The 24240-nt window shown below is 38.4% G+C and overlaps 1 protein-coding gene across 3 annotated transcripts in view; it reads right to left on the bottom strand.

Moving 5' to 3' along the window:
- Nucleotides 1–24240, bottom strand: part of Cdk17 (cyclin dependent kinase 17) — a 79033-nt gene that overhangs the window by 18885 nt on the left and 35908 nt on the right. For all 3 annotated transcript variants that reach the window (XM_055627828.1, XM_055627827.1, XM_055627829.1), the window contains 4 exons: nt 10787–10933; nt 7197–7361; nt 2898–3031; nt 1453–1578 (listed from right to left, as the gene is read on the bottom strand). In XM_055627828.1, coding sequence (XP_055483803.1) covers nt 1453–1578; nt 2898–3031; nt 7197–7361; nt 10787–10904 — 543 coding nt within the window. In that variant the 5' untranslated portion in view covers nt 10905–10933. The remainder of the gene's footprint in view (nt 1–1452; nt 1579–2897; nt 3032–7196; nt 7362–10786; nt 10934–24240) is intronic.

The following is a 24240-nucleotide window of genomic DNA, read 5'->3' as shown; positions in this document are numbered from 1 at the left end:
AGAATAATTTATTTTGTGACTTCATTACTTCAAGAAATAACTTCTCAAGGTCTAAGCAAATTCCTGTTCAAATGACCCTTACAGCAAAAGCATGCAAATATTAAAATATTATAAATAAAATAAATTATAACTTAAGTCTGCCTACAATAGTGTAACTTGTAAGTGATAGCAAGCACTACAGGAGATTTCTAGCTTACTTTAGATCTAGTAACAAAACCAAAAATCATATACAGAAGCACTATTTGATAATAGTCAAAGACTAAAAGCAAGCTTAAACCCCATCATCATGAGAATGGATAAAGTATAACACAAGCAAAAAGGATAGTACAGCTGTACAATTGTGTTCCATACAGCAATGAGAACAGACTATGACTACATGCAACAAAATAAATGACATTCACAGACTTAACAGTGAACAAAATAAGGTAACTACAGAAAGAGTTTGCATACTCACATACATGCTCTGATTTTATAACATTATATAAGCTTTGTATAATAAATACAAACTTCTTGTATATTTGTATAAGTACTTTTCATAACATATATTCATAAGTACATAAAGTTCAAAAGATTAAGTGAGAGTAGTAGGAAACAGGTTTAGGTATTGTAGAAAGTGTCTGTAATGCCAACACTCAAGGAGGCTGAGTGAAGTGGACTGTGAAGACAGCCTGAGTTACACTATAAATTCTAGAGTAGCAAGACCCTCCCTCAAAAAACAATGCAAGTATTGAACAGTTCAGAAACAAACAAGAGCATGTTTATGAATAATGAGAAGACTCAGATAGAAAAGCACACTATGCAAAGAGTATAATCCAAACAGTGTGGCCATGTATGTAAAACTAATCTCTGTTATCAGAAAGCAGGTAAGCTGAGGAATAAGGGGTAGTGAGAAAAGAGAAAAGTAACAGAAAAGTGTCTAAAGTTTTCATTTATTCATCTGGGCACGGGTTACACAAGTATGACAACAACACAAGTACACGGAGCTGTAAATTAGAGTCTGGGCACTCCACTGTAAAATCTAGCATTATCAACACACGGCTGTGCACCAAGCACATATGGTGCACATGTATTAAGAAGATACATTCAAAAATAAGCTATAACTTGAGCCCTGCTCCAATACACCCTTTAAGTACGAAAAATGGTAATATGTAGACAATAAAGCAATAAAACTAAGTGAGTGACATAAAACTTACATATAGATTTCAGGGCTAGGGATACAACTAAATGGTAGAGTACTTGCCTAGCACATGCAAATCCCTGGGTTTAAGAAAGGTATGAAAAGGGAAAAGAGAGAAAGAAAGAAAAGGGAAGGAAGGAGATGGGGGGAAGGTAGGAAAGGACAGAGAGAAAGACAGGGACAAAGGGAACGGATGAAAGAACAAGAAGGAAAAGAGAGCAACAAGCTCCAGCAACAAGCTGTCCTTACAGCCCAGTGCAAGGCCAGAAACTTACTAAGGAAGCTCTGCGGGACCTGCGGCTCATGGGCTGGTCGAAGGGTGGGCTGCTGATCTGCAGCTTCTCCAGGTAGCCATCAGGTATCCTGATGTCTGCAGGCAGTGACAGCCGCTTATTCAAGTCCTACGAACCCAAGAGACCAGGGCATCAGATTTCTGTAGACATGGGCACAGGCCCACTGTTCTTTAGTGATAAGTAACTGAAGTTTGCTCACAGTTACAAAGACACTTAAGGCAAAAGTAATATAATCAAAGGCTGAAGAGATGGCTCAGAGGTTAAGAGCACTGGCTACTCTTCCAGAGGTCATGAGTTCAGTTCCCAGAAACCACATGGTGGCTCATCAACCATCTATAATGAGATCTGGTGCCTTCTTCTGGCATGCAGGTGTATATGCAGACAACATTGTATACATAATAAATAAATAAATATTGAATAATAATAATAATATAATCAAAGACAGGTGTTTTTACAGAAACGGTTTAAAAAGGCTCAGCTCTTCTTTTTTTTTCAGCAAATTTAAGTTGCACTTTACTTTGAAATTATTCTACATGTAGAAATAAGCAGTCTACAAAGGAATATGGTCCCTTATATAATTAGAGGACAATTTGCAGGAGTCAGTTCTCTCCTTCTACCCTCTGGGTTCCAGGGAGTGAACTCAGGTTGTCAGGCTTGCTAGCACATGCTATTACCTGCTGAGCCACCTCTTTAGCCCCTAAAATTTTATTTTAAAGCACACTGATATCTTTGCAGAAAGCTTTAAACTTATAGAATATACGTAAATAATAACAGTCATAACAAAATTTCTGTCCATAAAACTATGACATATATTTTAAATGAAATTAGTTGCTTGGGCTCTTTTTAATATTTATCCATGTGTATGAACGTTTTGTATGCATATACAGATGTAAACCATCTGTGCCTAGCACCCTCAGAGGCCAGAAGGGAGCTTTGGGTCCCCTAGACCCACATGGGCACTGAGAACTAAACCCAAGTTCCTCTGCAAGAACAGCAAAACTCTGAACTGCTGGACCATCTCTCCAGTCTCCAACTCTTCTTTTACATGGAGAAATATCTTAAATGTATCAAAGGGGTATACAGGTTTAGTGCACCATAAAAGAGATACTGACAAAGAAAGAAAACAAGCTGGTTCTAGTTTATTTATTCTACATAAAATATGAAGTGCCCAGATGACTACTGAGAAGGTGTGATTATGTAAACATTTTCTGCAGAATGTGAACTGTAATTAATGTATAGTTGCCTTGGGAGAGTAATTAGAAACAAGCTTAGACCACAGCTCAGCAAGGCAAGGAAGCAGCTCTGTCTAAGTGCCATCTGCCTTGCAGGAAAGTTTCAAATGAACAACTATTTGCTCCGTGTATTCGTATTCTTTTACAAACACAATATGCATACAAAGGTATATTTCCATTTTCTTAAATGGTTACCTCCATTGAGATCCGTCTATGTATACGATTCCTGAGGCAAACACCTGTAGGTGACTGGACTTCGTCAGATGATGTCCCAGAAGCTTGATCACTCTCACCATCTGATCCCATCTTCAGATTTTCATGAACAATATCTATATCAGAAAAAGAGCAGTGTACCTTTTAAAGGATAGATCTTACTATATAGTACAGTTCAGTATCATTACAAGTAAATACAGACAGCCAACAAACAGAAATCACAGTATTGAAAGACATCTATATTCTGGATACATGGGTATGTAGTTAACAGACCAAAACATAATTGTCTTATAAGGGAAATCAGACATCTCAGGCCCGGTGTGCTCATTAGTTTCTAGTTAACTTGACACAAGCTAGAATCACCTGTGAAGAAGGAAAAGTCAACTGAGAAACCATCTCTATTACATTGCCCCATAGGCAGGCTTGTGGGGAATTTTCTTGATTAATGATTGATGTAATAGAGCCCAGCCCACGCTGGATCCTTATTTGAATAGGAAGGCAAGCCAATAAGTAAGTAAAGTTCCTCTCTGCCTCAGTTCCTGGCTCGAGGTTCCTGCCCAGGCGTCCCTCAAACAGGAATTGTGTAAACCAAATAAGCCCTTTCTCCCCAAGTTGCTTTTGATCATGGTGTTTTTTTTTTTATAGCAACACAAAGTAAACCAAGACAGAAATTGGTACCAGGATTGTGAGATACTATTGTGACAGAACTGACCATGTTGTTCTCGGGAAAGATTGTAAAAATGTTTAAAACTTTGAGCTGGAAAAGCAATTAGTGCTCGAAGCTTAATGGGATATTCTGTGGAAGATATGAAGGCTGAGAGCAACGCAGATGGTGCAGCCACAGTTACAGTGAAGATACCAAAACACTGGAGAGTCCAGGACTGTGGGAAAAGCACCAAGAACAGTGTCAGGCGTAGAGCAGAACCACCCTGAGGCTGTGAGATGAGCTGCGTGTGCTACAGATGACACAACAGGAGACACTGAGCTGCCCAAGTCCCTTGGGGCCCAGAGACTCATGAGTGAATCCCAGATGATGAACATACAGCTACAGGCCTTGATTTATACTATTAGATGTTGGATTTGTTCTGATTTAATTGTACCTGTGCCCTGGTTCTTCCCTCTTGGAATAAGAATTGCGCAACTTATTTTACTTTACAGAAGTTCAAATTGAGAAACCTTGGATTTTTAAGATATGGGTATTTTAAGAGACTGAGCTTTTTAAAACTATTTGAATATTTTTAAAACTATGGGGCTTATAAAGATATATGTTTTATAGTTATATAATAATCATAGTATTAGTACGATATCTTGGGAAAAAAACAAGAAAGAAAAGATTAGGGTTTAATAGTGATGTGTTTGTCAAGTTGACAAGAGGTTAATTGTATTGATTAGTTTTTTTGTCAACTTGACTCAAGTTAGGGTCACTCGGGAAAAGAGAAAGTCAATTGAGGAAATGCCTCAATCAGACTGCCCTGAAGGCAAAACTTAACAGTGATTTTTCTTGGTTAATAATGGATATGGGAGAGCCAGCCCACTGTGGGTGGCACCATTCCAGGCAGGTGGCTCTAGGTTATATGAAAAAGTTTAACAAGTCATGGGGAACAAGCTAAGTATTGCTCCTCGGTGGTCTCTGCTTCAATTCCTGCCCCTACATTCCTGCCCTGCTTGAGTTCCTATCTTGGTTTCTCCCTCAGTGATGAACTATGGACTGGAATATACAAGTCAAAAAACAAAAGTAAAAACTCTCTCTCCAAATTGCTTTTGATTGTGGTGTTTCTCACAATACACAGAGAAGTATGATATCAAGCATGGTGGCACATGTGTTTAATCCCATCACTGGGGAGACAGACGTAGGAGGGGAAAATCTCTCCACGTTTGCAAATTATGAAAAATTCTACAGGAAAAATAATTCAAGCTATTATCAAGAATTGAGTAAAATTTAAAGACTTCAAACAGCACTTGAGAATTATAACAACCTCTCATTTCTCAGATTCTAGGGATTCAAGACTTAAAAGAGCAGCTGATATTTGATCGGGTATGTGACTAGAGACCTGGCTTTTGCTTGTTGTGACTATTCTTTCATTAACTACCATTAGGTCAACAATAAAATGGAACTAACTTATAGAATAGTATTTTTAAAAAAATTTAAGAAGCTGCTACCCACCAGTAGCAAGACAGATGTGGTGGCATATGCCTGTAACTCTGGGACTAAAGGCAGAAGAACGGAGCAGGAGATGCTAAGTTGAGGCTGTACAAGAAGCTGTCTTGAGTGTGTCTTCCAAGCATTATTCACTGAATATCTCCCACGAAGCTAAGTCTGGGGTCTCTAACAAGTCAAAAATCTGCTGAGAGCTCTCAAGTTCAAGCCCTGCCTGGAGAAACTGGAAGGCCACGTAAGCTCAGCCCTACAGCATTTGCGTAGCTTGCTTAAAATAGGCAGTAGGTTCAGCTCCCCAGTACTAACGAGCAAACAAAACCAACCAGCCCTGTTGTACAAGGGCTGCCAAGCAAAGGTGTCAATCTGAGATGAATAAACACCAAGTACCGTCTGACTCAGCCAGGAGCTTGTTCATGCTAACAAACAAGCACAGATGTTTCGGTCCTCTTCAAGATAAAAGGGGAGTGAGATAAAGAAGGCCCATCTCAGAAATTTACTAATTTCTTAGAGGGTAAAGTAAAGGGCTCGGCTGACATGTGAAGATGTCAAGAACTAGAGAATACTTGCTTATTCAACTTTTGTACCTCTTACCATAAAACTGATAAAGACATAATATACTTTGAAATTTAATCTACATTGCTAACATTTTCAGTATTTCTACCTTGAGACCGAGAGGCTCAAGAACAGATGTTTTTACATTGTTCCTGAACTAAAAATCTTTCTTGCATTTTAAAGGGTCACTACATACAGAAAAAGAATATGTAACAGAGACTACAGCCCATAAAAACCTAAAACATTTACTAACCAACCTCTTGTCTACACAACCAACAAAACAAGACCTGATTTCTTGAAAATAAATACCCGCTTCATGGCTAACTTCAAATTACTGGCATAGTATTACTGGACACATGACACTGGAAATAAGCATTCAATGGCACACCATTACACAGTATTACCACTATTGACATGCAAATAACCCTCAGAGAGTAGATTGTAGACAGTAAAACAATTAGGGATAATGACTTTGGAGTACTTATTACCTTTGGTTTTTAATTTACCTAGATTAACTCAAAGCCTATACAATTTAAAGTATAACAGAAGCTATGTTTAACAATCAACTGCAACAGTCATCTCCCATGAACCAGCTTAAGATGATTCCAGCGCACCGTTCTTAGTGCTGTGCCTACAGGATCAAGGCACATTTCTCCCAGATGACACGACACTGTAGTGAGGCTTACAGTCTTAAAATTACTGAAATGAACCTGGAAGTCACTGTGGTAAGAAGTAAAGCAAACAGCAGAATAAAATGTTCAGGAAGTTTAGGAAATAACAATTATGTAATGGGACAGTGAAAGCTATATTTAAAATTATTTCTAAAATCAAACCATAATAAGCCACTATCAAAAATGATTAGAGACATAAAAATACAAAAAAAAAAAATCCTTGCAGACTTCTTTTTTTTTTTTTTTCCTGGATATTTCAAAGCAAAAGTCAAGCAACAATGTACTTTAAAAAAATTTATTCAGGGCTGGAGAGATGGCTTAGTGGTTAAGAGTACTGTCTGCTCTTCCAAAGGTTCAATTCCCAGCACCCACATGGCAGCTCACAACTGTCTGTAATCCCAGTTCCAAGGGATCTGATGCACACACTAATGCACATAAAATAAAATTAAGTAAATTCTAAAAAAGGTTTAAAAAATTATTCATTTTTCATTTTATTTGGAATTGGTGTGGAATCCCCTGTAACTGTTACAGAGAGTTATGAGCTGCCATGTGGATGCTGGGGATTGAACCCAAGCCCTCTGGAAGAGCAGCTAGTGCTCTTAACCACTGAACCACCTCTCCAGCCTACGATAATAGTCTTCTTGTACTTGGCCTTTATGTGGTAATGAACAGAAGAGCTGCTGAGGTGTTGTCCCATTTTCCTGGATGAATAGACATGCAAACACTCCTTCTCTGTGGGTTGGCACCCTCTTTTCTGCTACCCTGCTACTTTTAGCCTGGTTTCTACACGACTAGAAGAGATCTGACAATGAAAGTGGCCGACTTTCTTCACACAACTAACACTAGTGTACATGTCCTAAAACCAGAAGGTTAAATGCAACAGACAAATAATCACATCACCTAATCTGCTTCCATTTCTGGGCATTGCCATAAAGGAACCAAGGCTTCCTCCAATGACACTGTGGGGTCTTCGCAATGGGGGCTTCTTGAAAGAGCCTGTGTACTGATGAAGGAAGGAATGCATACTGTGAGAAGCTGGAGGCCTGCCATTCTTCACAATAGGCTCTGTGGTTCACGGTATCCAAGAGTCATTCCACAATCATCCCAAGAGTCAGGATCACATGGAAAGATTAAGAAAACAAAACAAAACAAAAGGTTGTAATAAAGATCATTCACATGTAAACTCACTTCTTCGGTTATTATTCAAAGTGTTAGAGTTAAAATAAAATTTTTTTCTATGAAAAAACATTTATAGAAAATACCTTAACATTTTAAGTTGATCCAATGACAAAAACTGGTTAACAATTACTAATATACCCCATCAGATTTTTATTATCAAATTACTCACATCTGAAATTTATTTCCAAACTACTCCTTCAAGTGCTGACTTGCCATGACTATCAAGTGTCTCAGGGTATGTATGCTGTAGACTACATCACACACAATCCTTACCTGAAGGCATCTAATTTATCCCTCTATTACTACACATTCGGAAAGGTATGTCAATCAGTGAATAAAACAGAAATACATAAGTATATATCAATATGAAGGCTGAAATTATTGGTCCAAATTTGGTATTTTGTTATATAAAGTATCTTTAAACATGCAAAAAACTATTACTGAGCAGAAACATCCCATAGTATACTTGAGAATCAGTTAGCTATGGACGAGAAAGAATCTTAGCAGTATTTGGTTGGAATAGCTATTTCAATTCTGTTGCGTATACTCCTAAAAAGGAAACTGCTGGTCCATATGGTAATTCTATGCTCAAATTTTAGAGAGAAAGAAATTAACTAGTCTTTGACAATTTTTTAAAAACTTAGGTGTGGGAATTTAGCTTTGCGATACAGTGCTGGCCTAGCGTGTGTGAGGACCTAAGGAAAATTCCTCTGCTGTGAAAACAAACTAATAAATAAGTCAAAACAATTTTTCTCAGTTATCTTTCATTGTAGATATTTTAGAAATACTTTATTATGCAAATCTATATTTAAATAAAGCTGTTTTTAAATTAGGGCCATATGTGTAAAGTGATTAACAACTTTAATCTTATTTTTACATACTGACTATAAATTCAATAGGTAAAATTCAAGATTCTTCATTCCTGGATTCAATCCACCAGTCAACATGCAAACGTCCTAGCTACATAGTGTATTGTGAATTGTAATTATAGCAGAACACTTTTAACCGAGTTTGCCCTTCAAAGTGTGATACAGTTACTAAAATTACAAAAATCTCTCAAATTCTAGTTGGGATGAAAACCACAGATAATGAAAGGTACCATGTAGGTTACGGTTTTTCTACAACGTTTATATAGCTAAGCCCTGTGAGTGTGTACTCCTCCATTATTATAATATTCATGCCTATGTACAACACAAGTGTAACAGGACTCTTGATGCATGTGGTCAAAATCAGAAGTTGGTCTGAGGCAGTTTGCTTGGAGAAATTACAAATGATTCCACTTATTCCTTTAGCTAGCGTGGCTACTGTTTCAAACTAAACACTGGGTGCTTTTCTTTTATAAATTGATTATGTTACATGTTTGTGTTTTTTTTTTCCCCCCAAGACAAGGTTTCTCTGTGTAGCCCTGGCTGTTTTGGAACTTGCTCTGTAGATCAGGCTGGACTCAAAATCCCAGGGATCATCCTGTCTCTGTCTCCTGAGTACTGAGAATACAGGTGGGGCTCCAACTGCCCAGCTACGTGTAAGATTTTTAAAGAGTACAGTCACGTACATTCTTATCTTGACATGGACTCTATCTCTGTGTGCAACCTATCTTATGCAGTTCTTATGCTAAATACAAAACAGGAGAAAAGACAAACTCTCTAAGGAAAGACTGTTTAGTACAGCTAGTAGGCACTGACGTGATACAAACAAAACAAAAAAAACCTTAGAATCCCTGTGAAAACTACTGATGAAATCCACATTACACACATGGAATAAGCAGCAACTGACTGTGGCAGTTCATGCCAAAGTAAAATAATGTCTGCCTATATCTTCAAGTACGATTTCAAGTCGCTCTGATGAGGAAGAATTCCAACAGCACTCCTATTTTTTATTTTTTTATGATCTATTATAAATAAACAACATACTATTTTTAAAATATTAGCTATTTTCAACATTTCACCATTTGTTACAAACTAATCAGGTTTAAAGATAATTACCAAAATATTCCAGAAAACATTCAATTAGCTTAAATTGTTAATTAGCTCTCTAAAAAGTCAGTGCATCTTCCATGACTCAGTTTTAATAAAAAATTGTTTGTCTGGTAATCAAATAATCACTAGGAAAGCATTTTAGAAGCCACCTGCCTTGATGCACACTGTCTCTCTCTTATTCCTGAGCATCACTGGCAAACACTGGCCAAAGTTTCTAGCACAAGAATAAAAAAACTGGATTCAACTATTAGTACCACCAAGAATTCAACAGGGGTCTAAGAGAATTAGCTGGATTGTGCCCCATGTACCTAGCAGACCCTCTTAGAAGACAAGTACAAAATCACTTTCAAGATTTGAGCCAAATGCCAGCTTTGCCTCCTATATAGAATGATATCCAGATGCAAGGATATCTCTGCCAATAAAATGGACAATGTTCAGAAAATGATTCATTTGAGGAAGAAAAGGAAGATCTCTGAGACCTGTGCAAGATTTCTCCCCGAAGGTGAAGCAGTATGTCAGTGCCTTAGTACATCCACAGCCCTAGACCATGACTGCTAATCTGCAGAATTCCTTGCCCCTCGCACCAGAAGCATTTACCTAGAGTGGGGTAGATGATCAGGCTTTTAAACACTGCCATCCCTAATCAGAATTTCAAAATCAAGCAAGAGAGCTCCCCAGACAATGCAAACTGTGGCTCATTATCAGCCATTTTCATGTCCTTCCTGGTTAATAGGACATTCCCAGGGTTTTTTGGCTTTAAGTATAATATCCTTAGTCTAAAACTTTCACCGAGTTTACATTTTAATGCATCCAATTTAACAAACTACTTAAGTTATTACAGCAAAATTTGTGTGCTACTACTTTGTATTGTAAAAGGCACTGTCAAATGAAACAATGTTTTTGTCTCTAAGTGTTCTCAACACTATGAACACAAGATAGCAAATTCACTCATCTGATAAACCCTGTAATCTATAAAGACATTCAATCCAAATCTAGACTATTATAAAACTATGATAAAGCTACAAACGTTAATTTTACATTACTATCCTGTCTTATTTAACATAAGTATTTAAATTTTCATTTACAAACAGTTACTTAACAATTAGTATAATTTCACAGACTATATTCTTACTTAAGAACTAGTAAAAATAGAAAGGTAAGAGATAGGAGACCAATACACTGGCAGTGTTGGGATGAGAGCAGAATATATCATTAGCCAGTCAGTCTTCTGTTTCCCAAGAAACCAAAGAACTGGATAAACAAGAGCAGCGTATCATCCGGACAGCAGATTTCAGTGTCTCTGCAGTAAGCACGCCCTCCCACGCAGATGCTCACCGTTGTCTTTGCTACTGCTTTCCTCGATCGTCATCTGCTCAGCCAGCTCCGACAGCGACTCATCGATAGTCTGGCTTCCCCTGAGCGTGAGGGACAGTCTCCTCTTAAACTTTTTCATCCTATCAGTCAAATGTGACTTAAAAAATTCTGAAAGTAAAGAATAAACAAAAAAATTCAAGTTTTAAATATTTGATTGCTCAAGAAAAATGTCATTCTGGGCTTACAGTGAATCTTCAAAGTAGGAATATATTGAGAAATTCTCATTTCCAACAAACATCTCAGAATTTGATCTGTCTAAAAGATATAGTGTGATTGATGCTATAGATTCAGGTGGCAACAAATTGGCAAAACTATTATGGAATTCAACAGTGAGACTTTAAGAATGATAAGATCTGGAGAAATGAAAATTCCCTAAAACATACCCTCTAAAAACTATTAAGAGTCAAAATGTCACTGCGATTTGGATGCTTAGGTCCTAATACAAGTCTCAACCATCATTCAGAAACCAGTCAGATCTCTATGTCCTATCCCATTTTCCCAGTAGGAAAACATCCCAGAACCTTGCCTAAGCAAATTATCAAATTCCAGGCAAAAGAACTAAGACCTTGTGCTGAGATTAACATTTACTTTTTCTTCTAAATTACATTTCTGAAATCAGGAGGCATGTTACAATTTACAGGATGTCAAATGTAACCGGCAGTATTTTTTTCCTGTCTTACTAGTCAGTAAAGCCTTCCTAACTGAAAAGCAAGGCACTTGGTTCCCTAACCAACAAAATTTACCTTAACTTCTTTTCTAATTGCTCTTTATGAGCAGCATGTAATAAGCGAACTTGCCAGTTCGCCTTGCAAGCTATCCTAAATAAAAACAATACCCTGATTCTAAAATAAATCCATCTGTTTATCTTTTCCATCTGAATTTGCTTAACTTCTCATTCTACGGATACACTCTAGGTTTGCTGAGCAGGCGACTTGTGAAAAATTTTTTTGCTGCTCAAAGGCTAGGAAACACAAATACAAACTTGTAACTGATAACTTCATATATGATCACTCCCTACTATGTATTTACTATAATTTTTTTTAAAAATCGACATTAATAAAATATGAAACCACACACATTAAAAGGTTAAGTATTGCAACTACAATCTAATATAACCTAATATGGTTTATCTTCATCTCCAAGCTCTAAAATCTTAAGACATGCTGTTTAGTGAGTCTGTAAAGCAATCATGGTTAACCATAGCTCGGGTTAGTCTTGATACCAAAACAGACCAATCTGTGTTGAATAATGTTTAGTAATGTCTCTTCCACTTACCATCATCCTTCTATTTAGCGGTGTCTCAACCCCGATTGCACCCATCTATTGTTGTGCTGTTCACTTTTTCAGTTATAGAACCCCACCTGATTCTTTCCAATAGATTCCAGTTCTCTAGTGAAATTCTCAGCTTCAGCATCTATTTTTATGAACTTATCAATCACCATATTTTAAAGCTCCTGTTTATAACCCTTGGTCTATAGAACCTGTTGATGTGTTTCTGCTGTTGATTTTTCTCTCTTTGCTGTGTTTTACTGAATGCAGACATTATGTGTGAATGATGATGTGAGGCTGGAGAGATGTACAGGCTCCAGATGCTGCTTTCTTCCTCCACAGAGGCTGTATCTGTTTTTCCTAGGTGGAGATCCACGTAGAAACAGATCAGCACATGAACTCAACCCAGTGAAGGACAGAGATTGCTGGAGACCAAATCTCCAACACTCAAAAAGTTTGACTTACTTGACTATTGTCACGTTTATGGTTAGGTCCTTCAAGGGACTCCAACTGTAAATCTATGGCTGGAATTACACCATTGGAAGTTGTTAAATAAAATATATAAGTAAATACGTATAAAATATTAAAAAGAAAATATATAAAAATAAATAAAAACAGAGCAGTGCAGGCTCTATTCACTGTCCTCAGTTAATTTTTGCTCTTCTCTTATATCCTGCTCACACTTTATCCTCCCATTGAAAACAGTTTAAAGGTTGTTGACTTTTAAAGTCAATTAACTCACATAGAGTAGAAATACAGTGTCTCCTTCCAGTCCCTCCTGAATCCCTACTCAAGTCTGGACTGACTGAGTACCTTTTATACCTTCACAATGATCTCACTCCCTAGCATTTCTAGTAGTTTCAGCAGGACTTCAGGTTGCTTAGCGTTTAAAGTCACCCCATCATAGGCAAAAATGAAAGCATTTCTGTGTGTTAGGCAAGATAATATACAGATGTCAAGAGGAGGCAGCCTAGTTAGCTTAAGTTGATTCCAAAGAAACATGCTAGTTGCAGACATGCCCTAAACATGTCTGGAGACACATCCTAAACATGCTAACTGTAGACATACCTTCCACATCCTACAGACACAGACTACATGCTAAACATCCTAAATATGCTACACATCCTAAACATGCTAACTGTAGACATCCTAAATGCTGTATCTATCTGCTTCATTTCTCATAATTGCACCTTTGGACACGGCTCTATCATGACAGTAATTCAGGACATCTGTTTCAACGTCTTAGATAGTTAAGGTGAACTAAGTTACACTCACAGTTGTCACTTTGTTTCTCTAAGACTTCATGCTAGCTCTAGGCAAGGTGGCTCACAACTATAATCCCCACACTTGACTCATGCTAGTTCCAGAACAATATGGGCTATACAGTGAATTCCCAGCTTGACTGGAGCTACAGAGTGAAATCTCAGAAGTCAAAGAACAAAAACAAGAGCAGCAGCAGCAACAACAAAAACAAAGAGACAACACTACAGAGGCCTTCCTTTTTAAGGTTCAAGAAGTGCTAAGCCAGCAGGACTAACTAAGCAGGCTCAGGTACTTAACCCTACATAGTCTGAGGGAAAACTCGTCTGTGAGAGGCTTCTGGAAAAAAAACCAATAAACCCATAGAATACTGCCCTTGTTATGAGTGTCTCTATATACTTGAGACTAAATCATACCAGATAATTATTTTCAGTGCTGAGGATCAAACCCAGTACCTCAAAACCCAGTCCTCAACACCCAGTCCTCAAGCCAGATGTAAAGCCAACCGACCTGCCCAACAAAAAAATGATATAGGAAGGGGTTCAGGGTAGGGTAAAAGGAGAAGGAATATAACTAAAAGGATTACAATAAACTGTATAGCCAACTTACAATGATCGTTAGAAAAAGCAAACTCAGGCTGGAGAAATGGCCCAGTGGTTGGGAGCAAGGGCTGCTCTTCCAGAGGACCCAGATTCAATTCCCAGCACCCACATGGCAGCCCACTTCCAGGGGATCTGATACCTGACACCATCTCATAGACATACATTCAGGCAAAACACCAATGCATGAGAAATAAAAATAAGTAAAAATTTTAAAGAGCAGACAAAAAATAGAGAACTTGCACATTTAATGTATTAGACCCAAGAGACATACACAGAATATTTCATTGAACAATAGTATATACTAACTCTTCTCAGGTGTGCACAGAGCACACTGAAGACAAGACCACAAAACAAACTCTGAATACACTGGGTTTTCGTTTTTAGTGTTAAACCCAGGGACATGTACATAGTAGGCAGGGCCTCTACTACTGAGCTATATCCCTGGAAGAAGTGTTTGTGTGTATTTCCTGAATCTAAGAAAATGAATCTAAGTATCAAACAAGGAAAATTTATAAATATGTGAAAAAGAATACAATCTTAATAGGCTACAGAAGAACTCAAAACTGACTGTAGAATACACTTTGCAGCAAGTGAAAACACTAACACAACACACCAAAACTTACAGTGTACAGATAAAGTGTCAAGAAAAGTTCTAGCTGTACAGTCTATATTGAAAAGAAAATCTCAAATTAATATCCAAACAGTACACTTTATAGAGCTAGAAAATAAAAAGCAAATTAAATACAGAACTTGCTAAAAGAAGGCTACAATAACAGAGTGGAGATAAACAAAACAGAATTCAGTTCTTTGAAACTGTTATATTGGCTTCGAAAAAAATATCAATGAGAGGGTGAGATGGTTCAGTAGGTAGGGGATCTGCTGCCAAGCGTAGTGACTGAATTTTATCTTTCAGACACACATGACAAAGGACAGAAGAGACTCTTAAAGTTGTCCTTCCCTTCACACACACGCTACGGCATTCAAGTGCCACATACACAAATAAATAGACACAATTTAAAAAGAAACTGGGGATATCAGTGTTGATTTAAATAGACAAGAATATTTTAAAAAGCTTTAAGAATTATGTACCAGAATGTGAGTAACCTAATAAAGTGAACAAATATCCCAGAAACATGCAAACACCAATACTGACTCTTGAAAAAGCACAACTTAAGTAGAACTCTAACATCCACAGTGAACAAATTAATGCCACAGAAGTAGGTCAAGGACAAGATATATTCACTGGTGAGAGATTCTTTCTCAGAAAAAAAAGTAGATAGCTCTTGAGAAACAGCACCCAAGGTTGAACTCTGACCTCCACAACCATGCCCACATATGTACACACACGTGTATGTATACCATACACATACACTCACACACAAAAAGATTTTAAAATATACAAATCACTGGGCAGTGGTAGCACACATCTCTGATCCCAGGACTTGGGAGGCAGAGGCAGGTGGAGCTCAGAGTTCAAGGATGGCCTGGTCTACAGAGTGAGTTCCAGGACAGCCAGGGTCACATAGAGAAACCATGTTTCCAAAGACCTAGATAGATTAGATAGACAGATAGAGATAGACAGACAGACAGACAGACAATGTTAAAAAAAATAAATCCTTAGGCCTTATCTAATAAGATAGGCATACACTAAAAGCAAAACAAAACAAAAATGTTGACTAAAGCTCAAAAAGATGTATGTAAATAAAAACCTACCTCTTTTCCTGGACTAGAAGACAAATCTATTAAGACAATTCCTCACAAGGGATCCCCATATTCAATACATTCCCAGTCAAAAGCCCAATTATTTTTTTTCTTAAATAAGAACACGCCCTAAAATTTATCCCGAAGGACCTTGAACAATCATAATGATCTTGAAATAGAAGGAAATTAGAGCGCTCCTATAACTACAAAGTCTTTTGAAACACTACAGTAATAAAACATTGTATTACTTGTATCAGAAGTAACACAGGACTGAGAACCCAAACAAACCATCAGGACAGTCTTTCTAGCAACAGTGCTGGGAAAATCAGAAATTCTAACAGAATACAGTGAACTTAGACTCTTCTGCCGTATGCAAGAGTTAACTCAAAATAGCTAAAAGAAAACAGATGAATATAAACCTAAGCATTAAAACTATGTAGCTAAACCCAAAAAATTCTTGTGGCTGGTGAGATGGCTCAGCTTGCCACCAAGCCAAGACTGATGACCTGAATTTGGTCTCTAGAGCTCATGTGATAGAAGGAAAGAACTAAGTCCAGGAAGTTGTCCTTTGACCTTTACACTTGTACTATGGCATGTGTCATGTCCCCCCCCCCCCCCCCCCCCCCCCCCCCCCCCCCAGGTCCAAGGGTCCTCAAACATCACAGGCTAGTGCCAACATTCTTGGTTATCCTCCAAAACCTGAGATATGGCCTTATTGCCTAAGATACCAACCATATGTGGAGAAAACAAGTTGGTACTGACCTGAAAGTGTCATCCCTACTGGCTAGCTTTCACAGTGCTAAAAGATCTTATGCATGCTACCAGAGCAGAAAAGTAATCATCAGTATTACCCTGGTGTGAGCCCAGTAGATTACAGTAACAACCAGCCTGACAAGACATGTCCACTGATCCAATAGTGGCATGAATATCATAGAAGGAACCAACTACTTTCTGTTGCAATTTAAGGCCTGCTCCACAAGATGAAACCCATATTTGGCCAATAGACAGATCAGACTCTGGGAGAGAATCTACTACTATTTTGCTGAATGGACAAAGTATTAAACTAACTCCTAAAGATCTATAAATTATACCCATAGATTTAAGCATCTCAACTTTATCAGAGATGCCTGTTTTCAGGAGATGCCCACAACCAGCCAAGTAGGTAGAATAGGTTATAGAGAATAAGAGACGGAAGAATGTCCACTCCTGAAGAACATACATACTGCTCTCCCTCCTCCACAGGCTCAGGGATCATTGTGAAAGAGGGGACAGAAAAAGTGGAAGAGCCAGAGGTAGAGGAATACGAGGAAACAGTGTCTTCTGGACACAGTAGAGTAGCTACACATATGGTACCCTAAAGGTTGTGACACCATACACAAAACCTGTGCAAGCCTAAAACCAAGATAGTGGGGAGAGAGCAGTTGGACACAGTTTCACCCTGAGTCAAGGCTAATAATCCTTAGCTTCTAGAGAGCAGAAGGGTCAGTTTTCTCTAAAAGTGTAACCCTAATAAGTTAAATAAATCATAACCCCAAATCCTCAGGATTTTAAAAGATAATGGTTTTTTTTTACAAGAAGTTTAACACATTTTCTTTAACATATTTTCAAATATATTGTTTACCAGTCAACAGGTTAAAATTTAAAATATAGTTAAAATCTGACTTTAAAATCTTCAAAATGCAGCTACTTTCTCATTGTGAATAAAGTTCCCACAAAGGGGATTTTGTTTTAAACAGGTGTTCAGTTTTAGTGAATTCAGAAAGTAATCTAGTTAGAAAAGTCATCTATTGCTTATGATCATCATAATCTCACTCAATAGAACCAAAAGAACTATTGGAAAAATTGGGGGCAGGGAGGAAAATAAAAGCACATTAAAAAGGAAGCATAATAACAAACATCAGAAATCATTTTATCAATGAAACAAATTCTCTCTTTAATTATGTTCTCCAACTACGCTTACTTTGCCAATTACTCTTTGATTAAAAGGAAAAAAAAAAAGTGACTTCAGGAGCTGAAGAGTTGTGTTGCAGTATATCATGAACCCTGAGACTGTGAACTGTAAAAACCTGTTTCTAGTTGTGGGGTGGCTCAGCCCAGCACACAACTTTAATCCAAGAGTTTCCTGTTAACTGTAAATAAGTACTTGTAATTTTGGCTCGGCCCTAGCACACACCTTTAATCTAATAGCTAAATAAAGTCAACCCTAGGTCAAGAGACAGAGCAAGAAACCAGCTGACAGAGACAGAAAGGACCATTGAGAGAAGAGTATCCAAGACAGGGTTGAGGAGAAGTAGCTTTTCTGCATGGGATGTGAGCTGAACAGAAAGGGCTTTTCCCTCTGGGATATGAGCTGATTGGAAGGTCAGCTGGGTGCTTTGTCTACCTCTCTGAGCTAATAGGCTCAACATCTGGCTCCTGAGTCTTTATTGGTAAAATTGAATGATTGGGATTTCATTTTTTTTTTTTTTAAGAACAACAGAGATGGATCAATGGTTAGGAACACTGGCTGCTCTTCTAGAGGACCCAGTTCAATTCCCACCCAGTATCCACATGGCTGCAGATCACAACCATCCATAACAACAGTTCAAAGAGATCCAATGTCCTCTTCTGACCTCCAAGGACAGTAGGCACACAGATGGTATACAGATATAAATGCAGAAAGAATACCAATGCACATAAATAAATAAAATTAATTTTAAAAAGTAACTTTAAATCATAAAACCAGAAGTTTACTGAAAGATAAAGCATCATTTTAAAAATAATCACTCTGATAATGATCTCCTATGCTTTAACATCAATCACCACCTATGGTGGATGGTAAAACACTATAATCTGATAAAAATTTCCATTCCTCCACTATAAGTCAAAAGTAAATCTCTCCTCCTTTTCTTCAGTATTGAGGATAAAATGTACTCCATTACTGAGTTACAATCCTGTCTAAGACTGACATTTTTATCAAAATAGAGCCTTGGATAGATAATACTTTTACAAAAATAAACATAAAAGTGTTGCTTAGGTCAGCAGTTCTCAACTTGTGGATTATGATTCATAACAGTAGCAAAATTATAGTTATCAAGTAGCAAGGAAAATAATCTTATGATTGGGGGTTACCACAACAGGAACTGTATTAATGGGTCACAGTATTAGGAAAGTTGAGAACCACAGGTTTAGCAAATAAATGTTTACAATGTTTATGTTGAACTAAATGACTAAAAGATACATTTCATGATAGTTACTGAATAGGTAAACACAAGAAGAACACATAGAAAGTTAGTGTCAATGTTTATGAAATTAGGGTAGCAGATATTAGCTATTGTATAAATACATACATATAAATGCATAACATGAAGAGACATGTAAGGCTATGTCACGAGCCAGGAATTATGACTACCATAATTCTGTGTAAATTATCAAAAACAGTGGTAATAAGTTTAGAAAGTATTGGGAATAAATAGACAGACATAATTAAAAATTAACAGATTAAAAATATGACAAAATAAACAACTCTTTGTTTCGTTGTTTTGTGTGTGTGACAGAGTTTTTCTGTGTAGCTATCCTGGCACTCACTCTGTAGGCCAGGCTGGCCTCAAACTCAGAGATCTGCCTGCTTCTGCCTCCCAAGTGCTGGGATTAAAGGCATAAGTCACCATGCCTAGCTTAAACAACATATTTTAATAATAAAAAGAAGCCTAAAGCCAAAATGACTGGCTTATTTCCTTCAATGCTACTAAGTAACTATAATCTCAGGCTACTGATGTAACAGTGTGTTTTTTCCTTAAAGATCTAATTTTGTTATTATTTTTTTAGTATGTGTATTCCGATGTGTCTGTTGAGGGGTCCTGTGCACATGCTAGCAGAGGTCAGAGACCCCAGAAACCCCTGGTGCTAGAGTCACACAGATGGTTGTGAACCATTTGGGTGGGATAGGGAAGGCATTGGTCTGTTCCTTAGCACTGGGGGTGGCAGAGAGAATACAGGAACTGGAGAATTGAAAAGGAAAAGGGAAGAGACAGATTATTATGAAAGCAGGAATCACACATAGCTGAAGAAATCAGAAAGTAGCTGGAATTATTACAACTCTGAGCCTTGAAACAGAAACCCTATGAAACTGAACCTCTGAAAGGAGGAGCTGTTAGCAGGACACTAGAAACCGAAAGGCCTGGAGAAGGGGCTCAGCAGTAGCCACATGTAGCTTTCCCAGGAGAACATGCCTAGTGGTGCTCATTTTAGCTGGGTGATCAGACTAGTTCTACGAACATGCAGAAACTGGGCACTGGGACCATTCGCCTCTCTGCTCCTGCCAGGGCAGAGCTCTATGGCTGAGGAGACAGTGAGAGGCAAATGGGAGACAATCCTGTTTTTCCTTCTAATTTCCTCTTCTCCCAGCCATACTTTCTCTTGGCAGAATGTAACAAGGGACTGGAAGCAAAGGAGAGACAGCTTCAGTTCCTCCACTCTATACAACACAAACTTAGCATAAGTCTGAGGTTATGAAAAAATAGATCAACAGTCAGAACCACTTGCACAATTTTATTTCTCCATTTTTATGTACTTAAAATAATGGTTTGCAAATGTTAGTTATAAAAGTCTATTTAAGAATGTTTTGATATTTTTCTTATGAATTCTGAAGTAATTACAAAAACAAACTTTGAAGAAAATAACCTTTTCTACTTCATTGTAGAAACAAAGTACAGATCTTATAAAACAAAATCAGAAATTCAAGAAAAAAATAATTAAGTCCCAATTTGGCATCTACATGGAAACTTTAAATTCCCATCTATTCAACATTCACTGGAGGAAAATATTAATGAGGATTAATAAAAGGTCTGAACTGTTAAAATTTTGGGTGAATCCTATTCCATTACTTTCAAATTTAAGTCATTTTCCCCTTTAATCTAAGCCTTATTTATCTTTATATCTTAACTGGCTGAAACGTTGTCTTTCTCTGATAATATTTAATGTTTGGCATGTTAACCATACCTACTAAAACCTAAGACATCACCAATTACTGATCAGAAATCACGGTAAACTCTAGCAAGAAAAAAATGCTGTATATTAAACTACATGTTCATGGATCCTTTTTCAGATATTTAAGTCAATGAAGTGTTTTTTTTTCATATTCATAGACTACTGTAGTGCTAAGGGAACATCACATATATGCTTATATGTAAAAACAATCATAGAAATGGCTCACAGATACACCCCCTTATTTATAGTCAAATTTCATAACTTTGCTAGTTTTGATTCGATGAAGTAAATATGTCACCAATTAGCATTATTGTAATTAGAATTCCAAGACAATTATCTCAAGAGGGGTTCCATGGGATAATTCATGAAATACTACTTACATAAGCTATTTTAACTGAAAAATTACAAGACACTGTTTCAAGCTTTGCACATCCACACAATGTGGAAGTTCACAGTGCTGGGTGACCATGCAGTCCTATTACAGCAACTTCCTGTGGTGTGACCCCATGAGATAGGAACTGCTACCAAGGTGGACTACCAATGTAGTCCCAGAATCTAGAAGGCTGAGGCAAAAGAGCATCCACAAATTTGAGGTCAGTCTGACTTATACAGTGAGTTCCAGGCCACCCTGAACTACAGACTGAATAAAAACAAAAACAAAACAAAAAACCAACCATCACCACCAACCAAAGGTACCTGGGAGTGGTAACAGGCCTGTAATCCCAATACTAAAAAGGGTGAGGACTATTACACCAGAAGCTGGAAACAACCCAGATGCCCCACAACTGAAGAATGGATGCAGAAATTATGGTACATCTACACAATGGAATATTACTCAGTAATGAAAAACAAGGAAATCATGAAATTTGCAGGTAAATGGTGGGAACTGAAAAGGATCATCCTGAGTGAGCTGTCCCAGAAACAGAAAGACACACACGGTATATACTCATTCATATAGACATATAATATAGGATAAACCTACTAAAATCTGTACACCTAAAGAAACTAATCAAGAGGGAGGATTCTGACTAAAATGCTCAATCCCCATTCTGAAAAGCAAAGAGGATGGACGTCAGAAGAAGAAGAAAACAGGAAACAAGTTAGGAACCTGCCACAGAGGGCCGCTAAAAGGCTCTGCCCTGCAGACTATCAAAGCAGATGCTGAGACTTTATGGCCAACTCTTGGGCAGAGTGAATGGAATCTTATGAAAGAAGTGGGAAACAGTAAGATCTGGAGAGGACAGGAACTCCACAAGGAGAGCAACAGAACCAGAAAATTTGCATACAGGGGTCTTTCCAGAGACTCATACTCCAACCAAGTACCATGCATGGAGATAACCTAGAACCCCTGCACAGATGTAGCCCATGGCAGTTCAGTGTCCAAGTGGGTTCCATAGTAATGGGAAGAGGGACTGCCTCTGACATAAACTGAATGGCCTGCTCTTTGATCACTTACCCCTGAGGGGGGAGCAGCCTTACCAGGCCACAGAAGATGACAATGTAGCCACTTCTGATGAGATCTGATAGACTAAGATCAGAAGGAAGGAGAGGGAGACCTCCCCTATCAGTGGGCTTGGGGAGGGGCATGTGTGAAGAAGAGGGAGGGAGGGTGGGATCGGGAGGGGAGGAGGGAGGGATTTATGGGGGATACAAAGTGAATAAAGTATAACTTAAAAAAGTTTAAAAAAAAAGGGTGAGGACAAGAGGATCAAGAATTCAAAACCACGTTTTGTGGGTAGGTGGGTTGCCCCCCCTGCTGCTGGAAGTCCTGACTGGCTAGGAGGTGCCGACTTCATTCTCCATGGCCTCCGCTGCTAGGGGTTTCAGCTAGATTCACCGCCAGATCCTCCCAGGAGCCTACCCTGTCGCAGGTCTCCAGCTTGTCTCAGAGATGATACTCATGCCACTTTTCCTTCTGTCTCCTAGCCCTCTCACCTCTCACTCCTGCTCTCCCCACATCTTAGGTCGACCACCACTCCTCTCCTCACACCCTCTCCCACCCAGTTCCCACACTTAATCCACTTCTGATATCTATTCTATTTCCTCTTCTGAATGGGATTCAAACATCCTCTCTTGGGCCCTTCTTGTTACTTAGCTTCTTTGGGACCGTGGATTGACTGTAGTATGCTTATCCTGTACTATACAGCTAGTGAGTGAGTACATTCCATGTATCTTTCTGGCCTACACGATGTGCAGGAATAAAGATGGAGCAGAGATTGAGGGAATAGCCAACCTGAGACCCATCTCACAGGAGAGAAGCAACCCCTGACACTATTAATGATACTTTGCTATGCTTGCAGACAGGAGCCTAGTATAACTGGTCTCTGAGAGGCTCCACCCAGTAATGGATCAAAACATGTTGAGACCCACAGCCACTCATTAGGCGGAGCTCAGGGAGTCCTGTGGAAGAGTGAGGGAAGGATAAAAGGACTTAGAGGGGACAAGAACCCCACAAGAAGACCAACAGAGTCAACTAACCTGGGTCCATGGGGACTTATAGCAACTGATGCACCAACCAAAGAACATACATGGAATGCACCTAGGCCCCCAACACACATGAAACTAATGAGTAGCTTGGACTTCATGTGGGTCCCCCAGCAAGTGAAGTGGGTACTGTCTCTGACATGGCCTCTGGCCTACTTTTAGATCATTTGCCCCTATCTGGGCTACCTTGTCTGGCCTCACAGAAGAGGACGTACTTAGGCTTGCTGGGATTGGATATGCTGGGGTAGGTTGGTACAGGAAGAAGGGGGCCTCCCCTTTTCTGAGAATGGGAAGGGGAAAGGGGACAGAGGGTAGGAGGAAGGGAAGGAAAGGGGAGGAGGGAGGGGATTGTGTTTGGGATGTAAAGTGAATAAATAAATACATTTAATTAATTTAATTAATAAATAAAAAAGAATTCAAAGCTAGCCTTGCTAGAGAGTGAGCATTTAAAGGCCAGCCAAGAGCCACCTGAGACCCTATCTCAAAATAACAACTTTACAACATCTGATCCACCAGGTAAAAGTTATGTTTTGCTACACGTAGCTTCTTTAGTAGGCACAACTCTGAGGCTACTCATGTTGTTGTATGGTTTTCACTGCTTACCTAGAGTCCATTCTTTGAAGATGCCGCATTTTCTTCTCATATTAGCGCAGCCTAGATGGTATTGCTTTGTCTCGTTTTACTATACATTCTCCATTTATGTTTTGTAATGAGTACAGAACTGAATATTGGCTTTTTTTTACCCAGCTAAACTCATGTATGCTAAGTATGGACTCCAACAATGAGCTACATCCCTACCCTAATCTTCCCTCTCATGGAAGTGTTCAGTCCATCTGCATTTAACTGCACATTATTGTCAGTGTATTTTCCTATTTGTAATTTGCTATTTGCTCTTTTACCTTTACTTCATTTTTTTCTGTACTTGTAGAGTACTTTTGTGTTGTTACATATTTTATAGGCTTGTAATATTTTAGCATCACTCCTTTAATGATTACTGCAGAAGACACAAAAGGTCTTTATTTTCCATCTTTTCTAAAGGTAAACTTTCACCATGTAGCCCAGGCTGGCCTTAAATGCAATCCTTTTTCCTCAGCCTCCCAAACGCTGAAATTACAAACATGCATTAACACT

Source organism: Psammomys obesus, unplaced genomic scaffold (assembly GCF_907164565.1).
Source record: "Psammomys obesus unplaced genomic scaffold, mPsaObe1.curated_primary_1811, whole genome shotgun sequence".
In the NCBI taxonomy this organism is placed as follows: Eukaryota; Metazoa; Chordata; class Mammalia; order Rodentia; family Muridae; genus Psammomys; species Psammomys obesus.
This window is presented reverse-complemented; position numbering and strand designations above follow the sequence as displayed.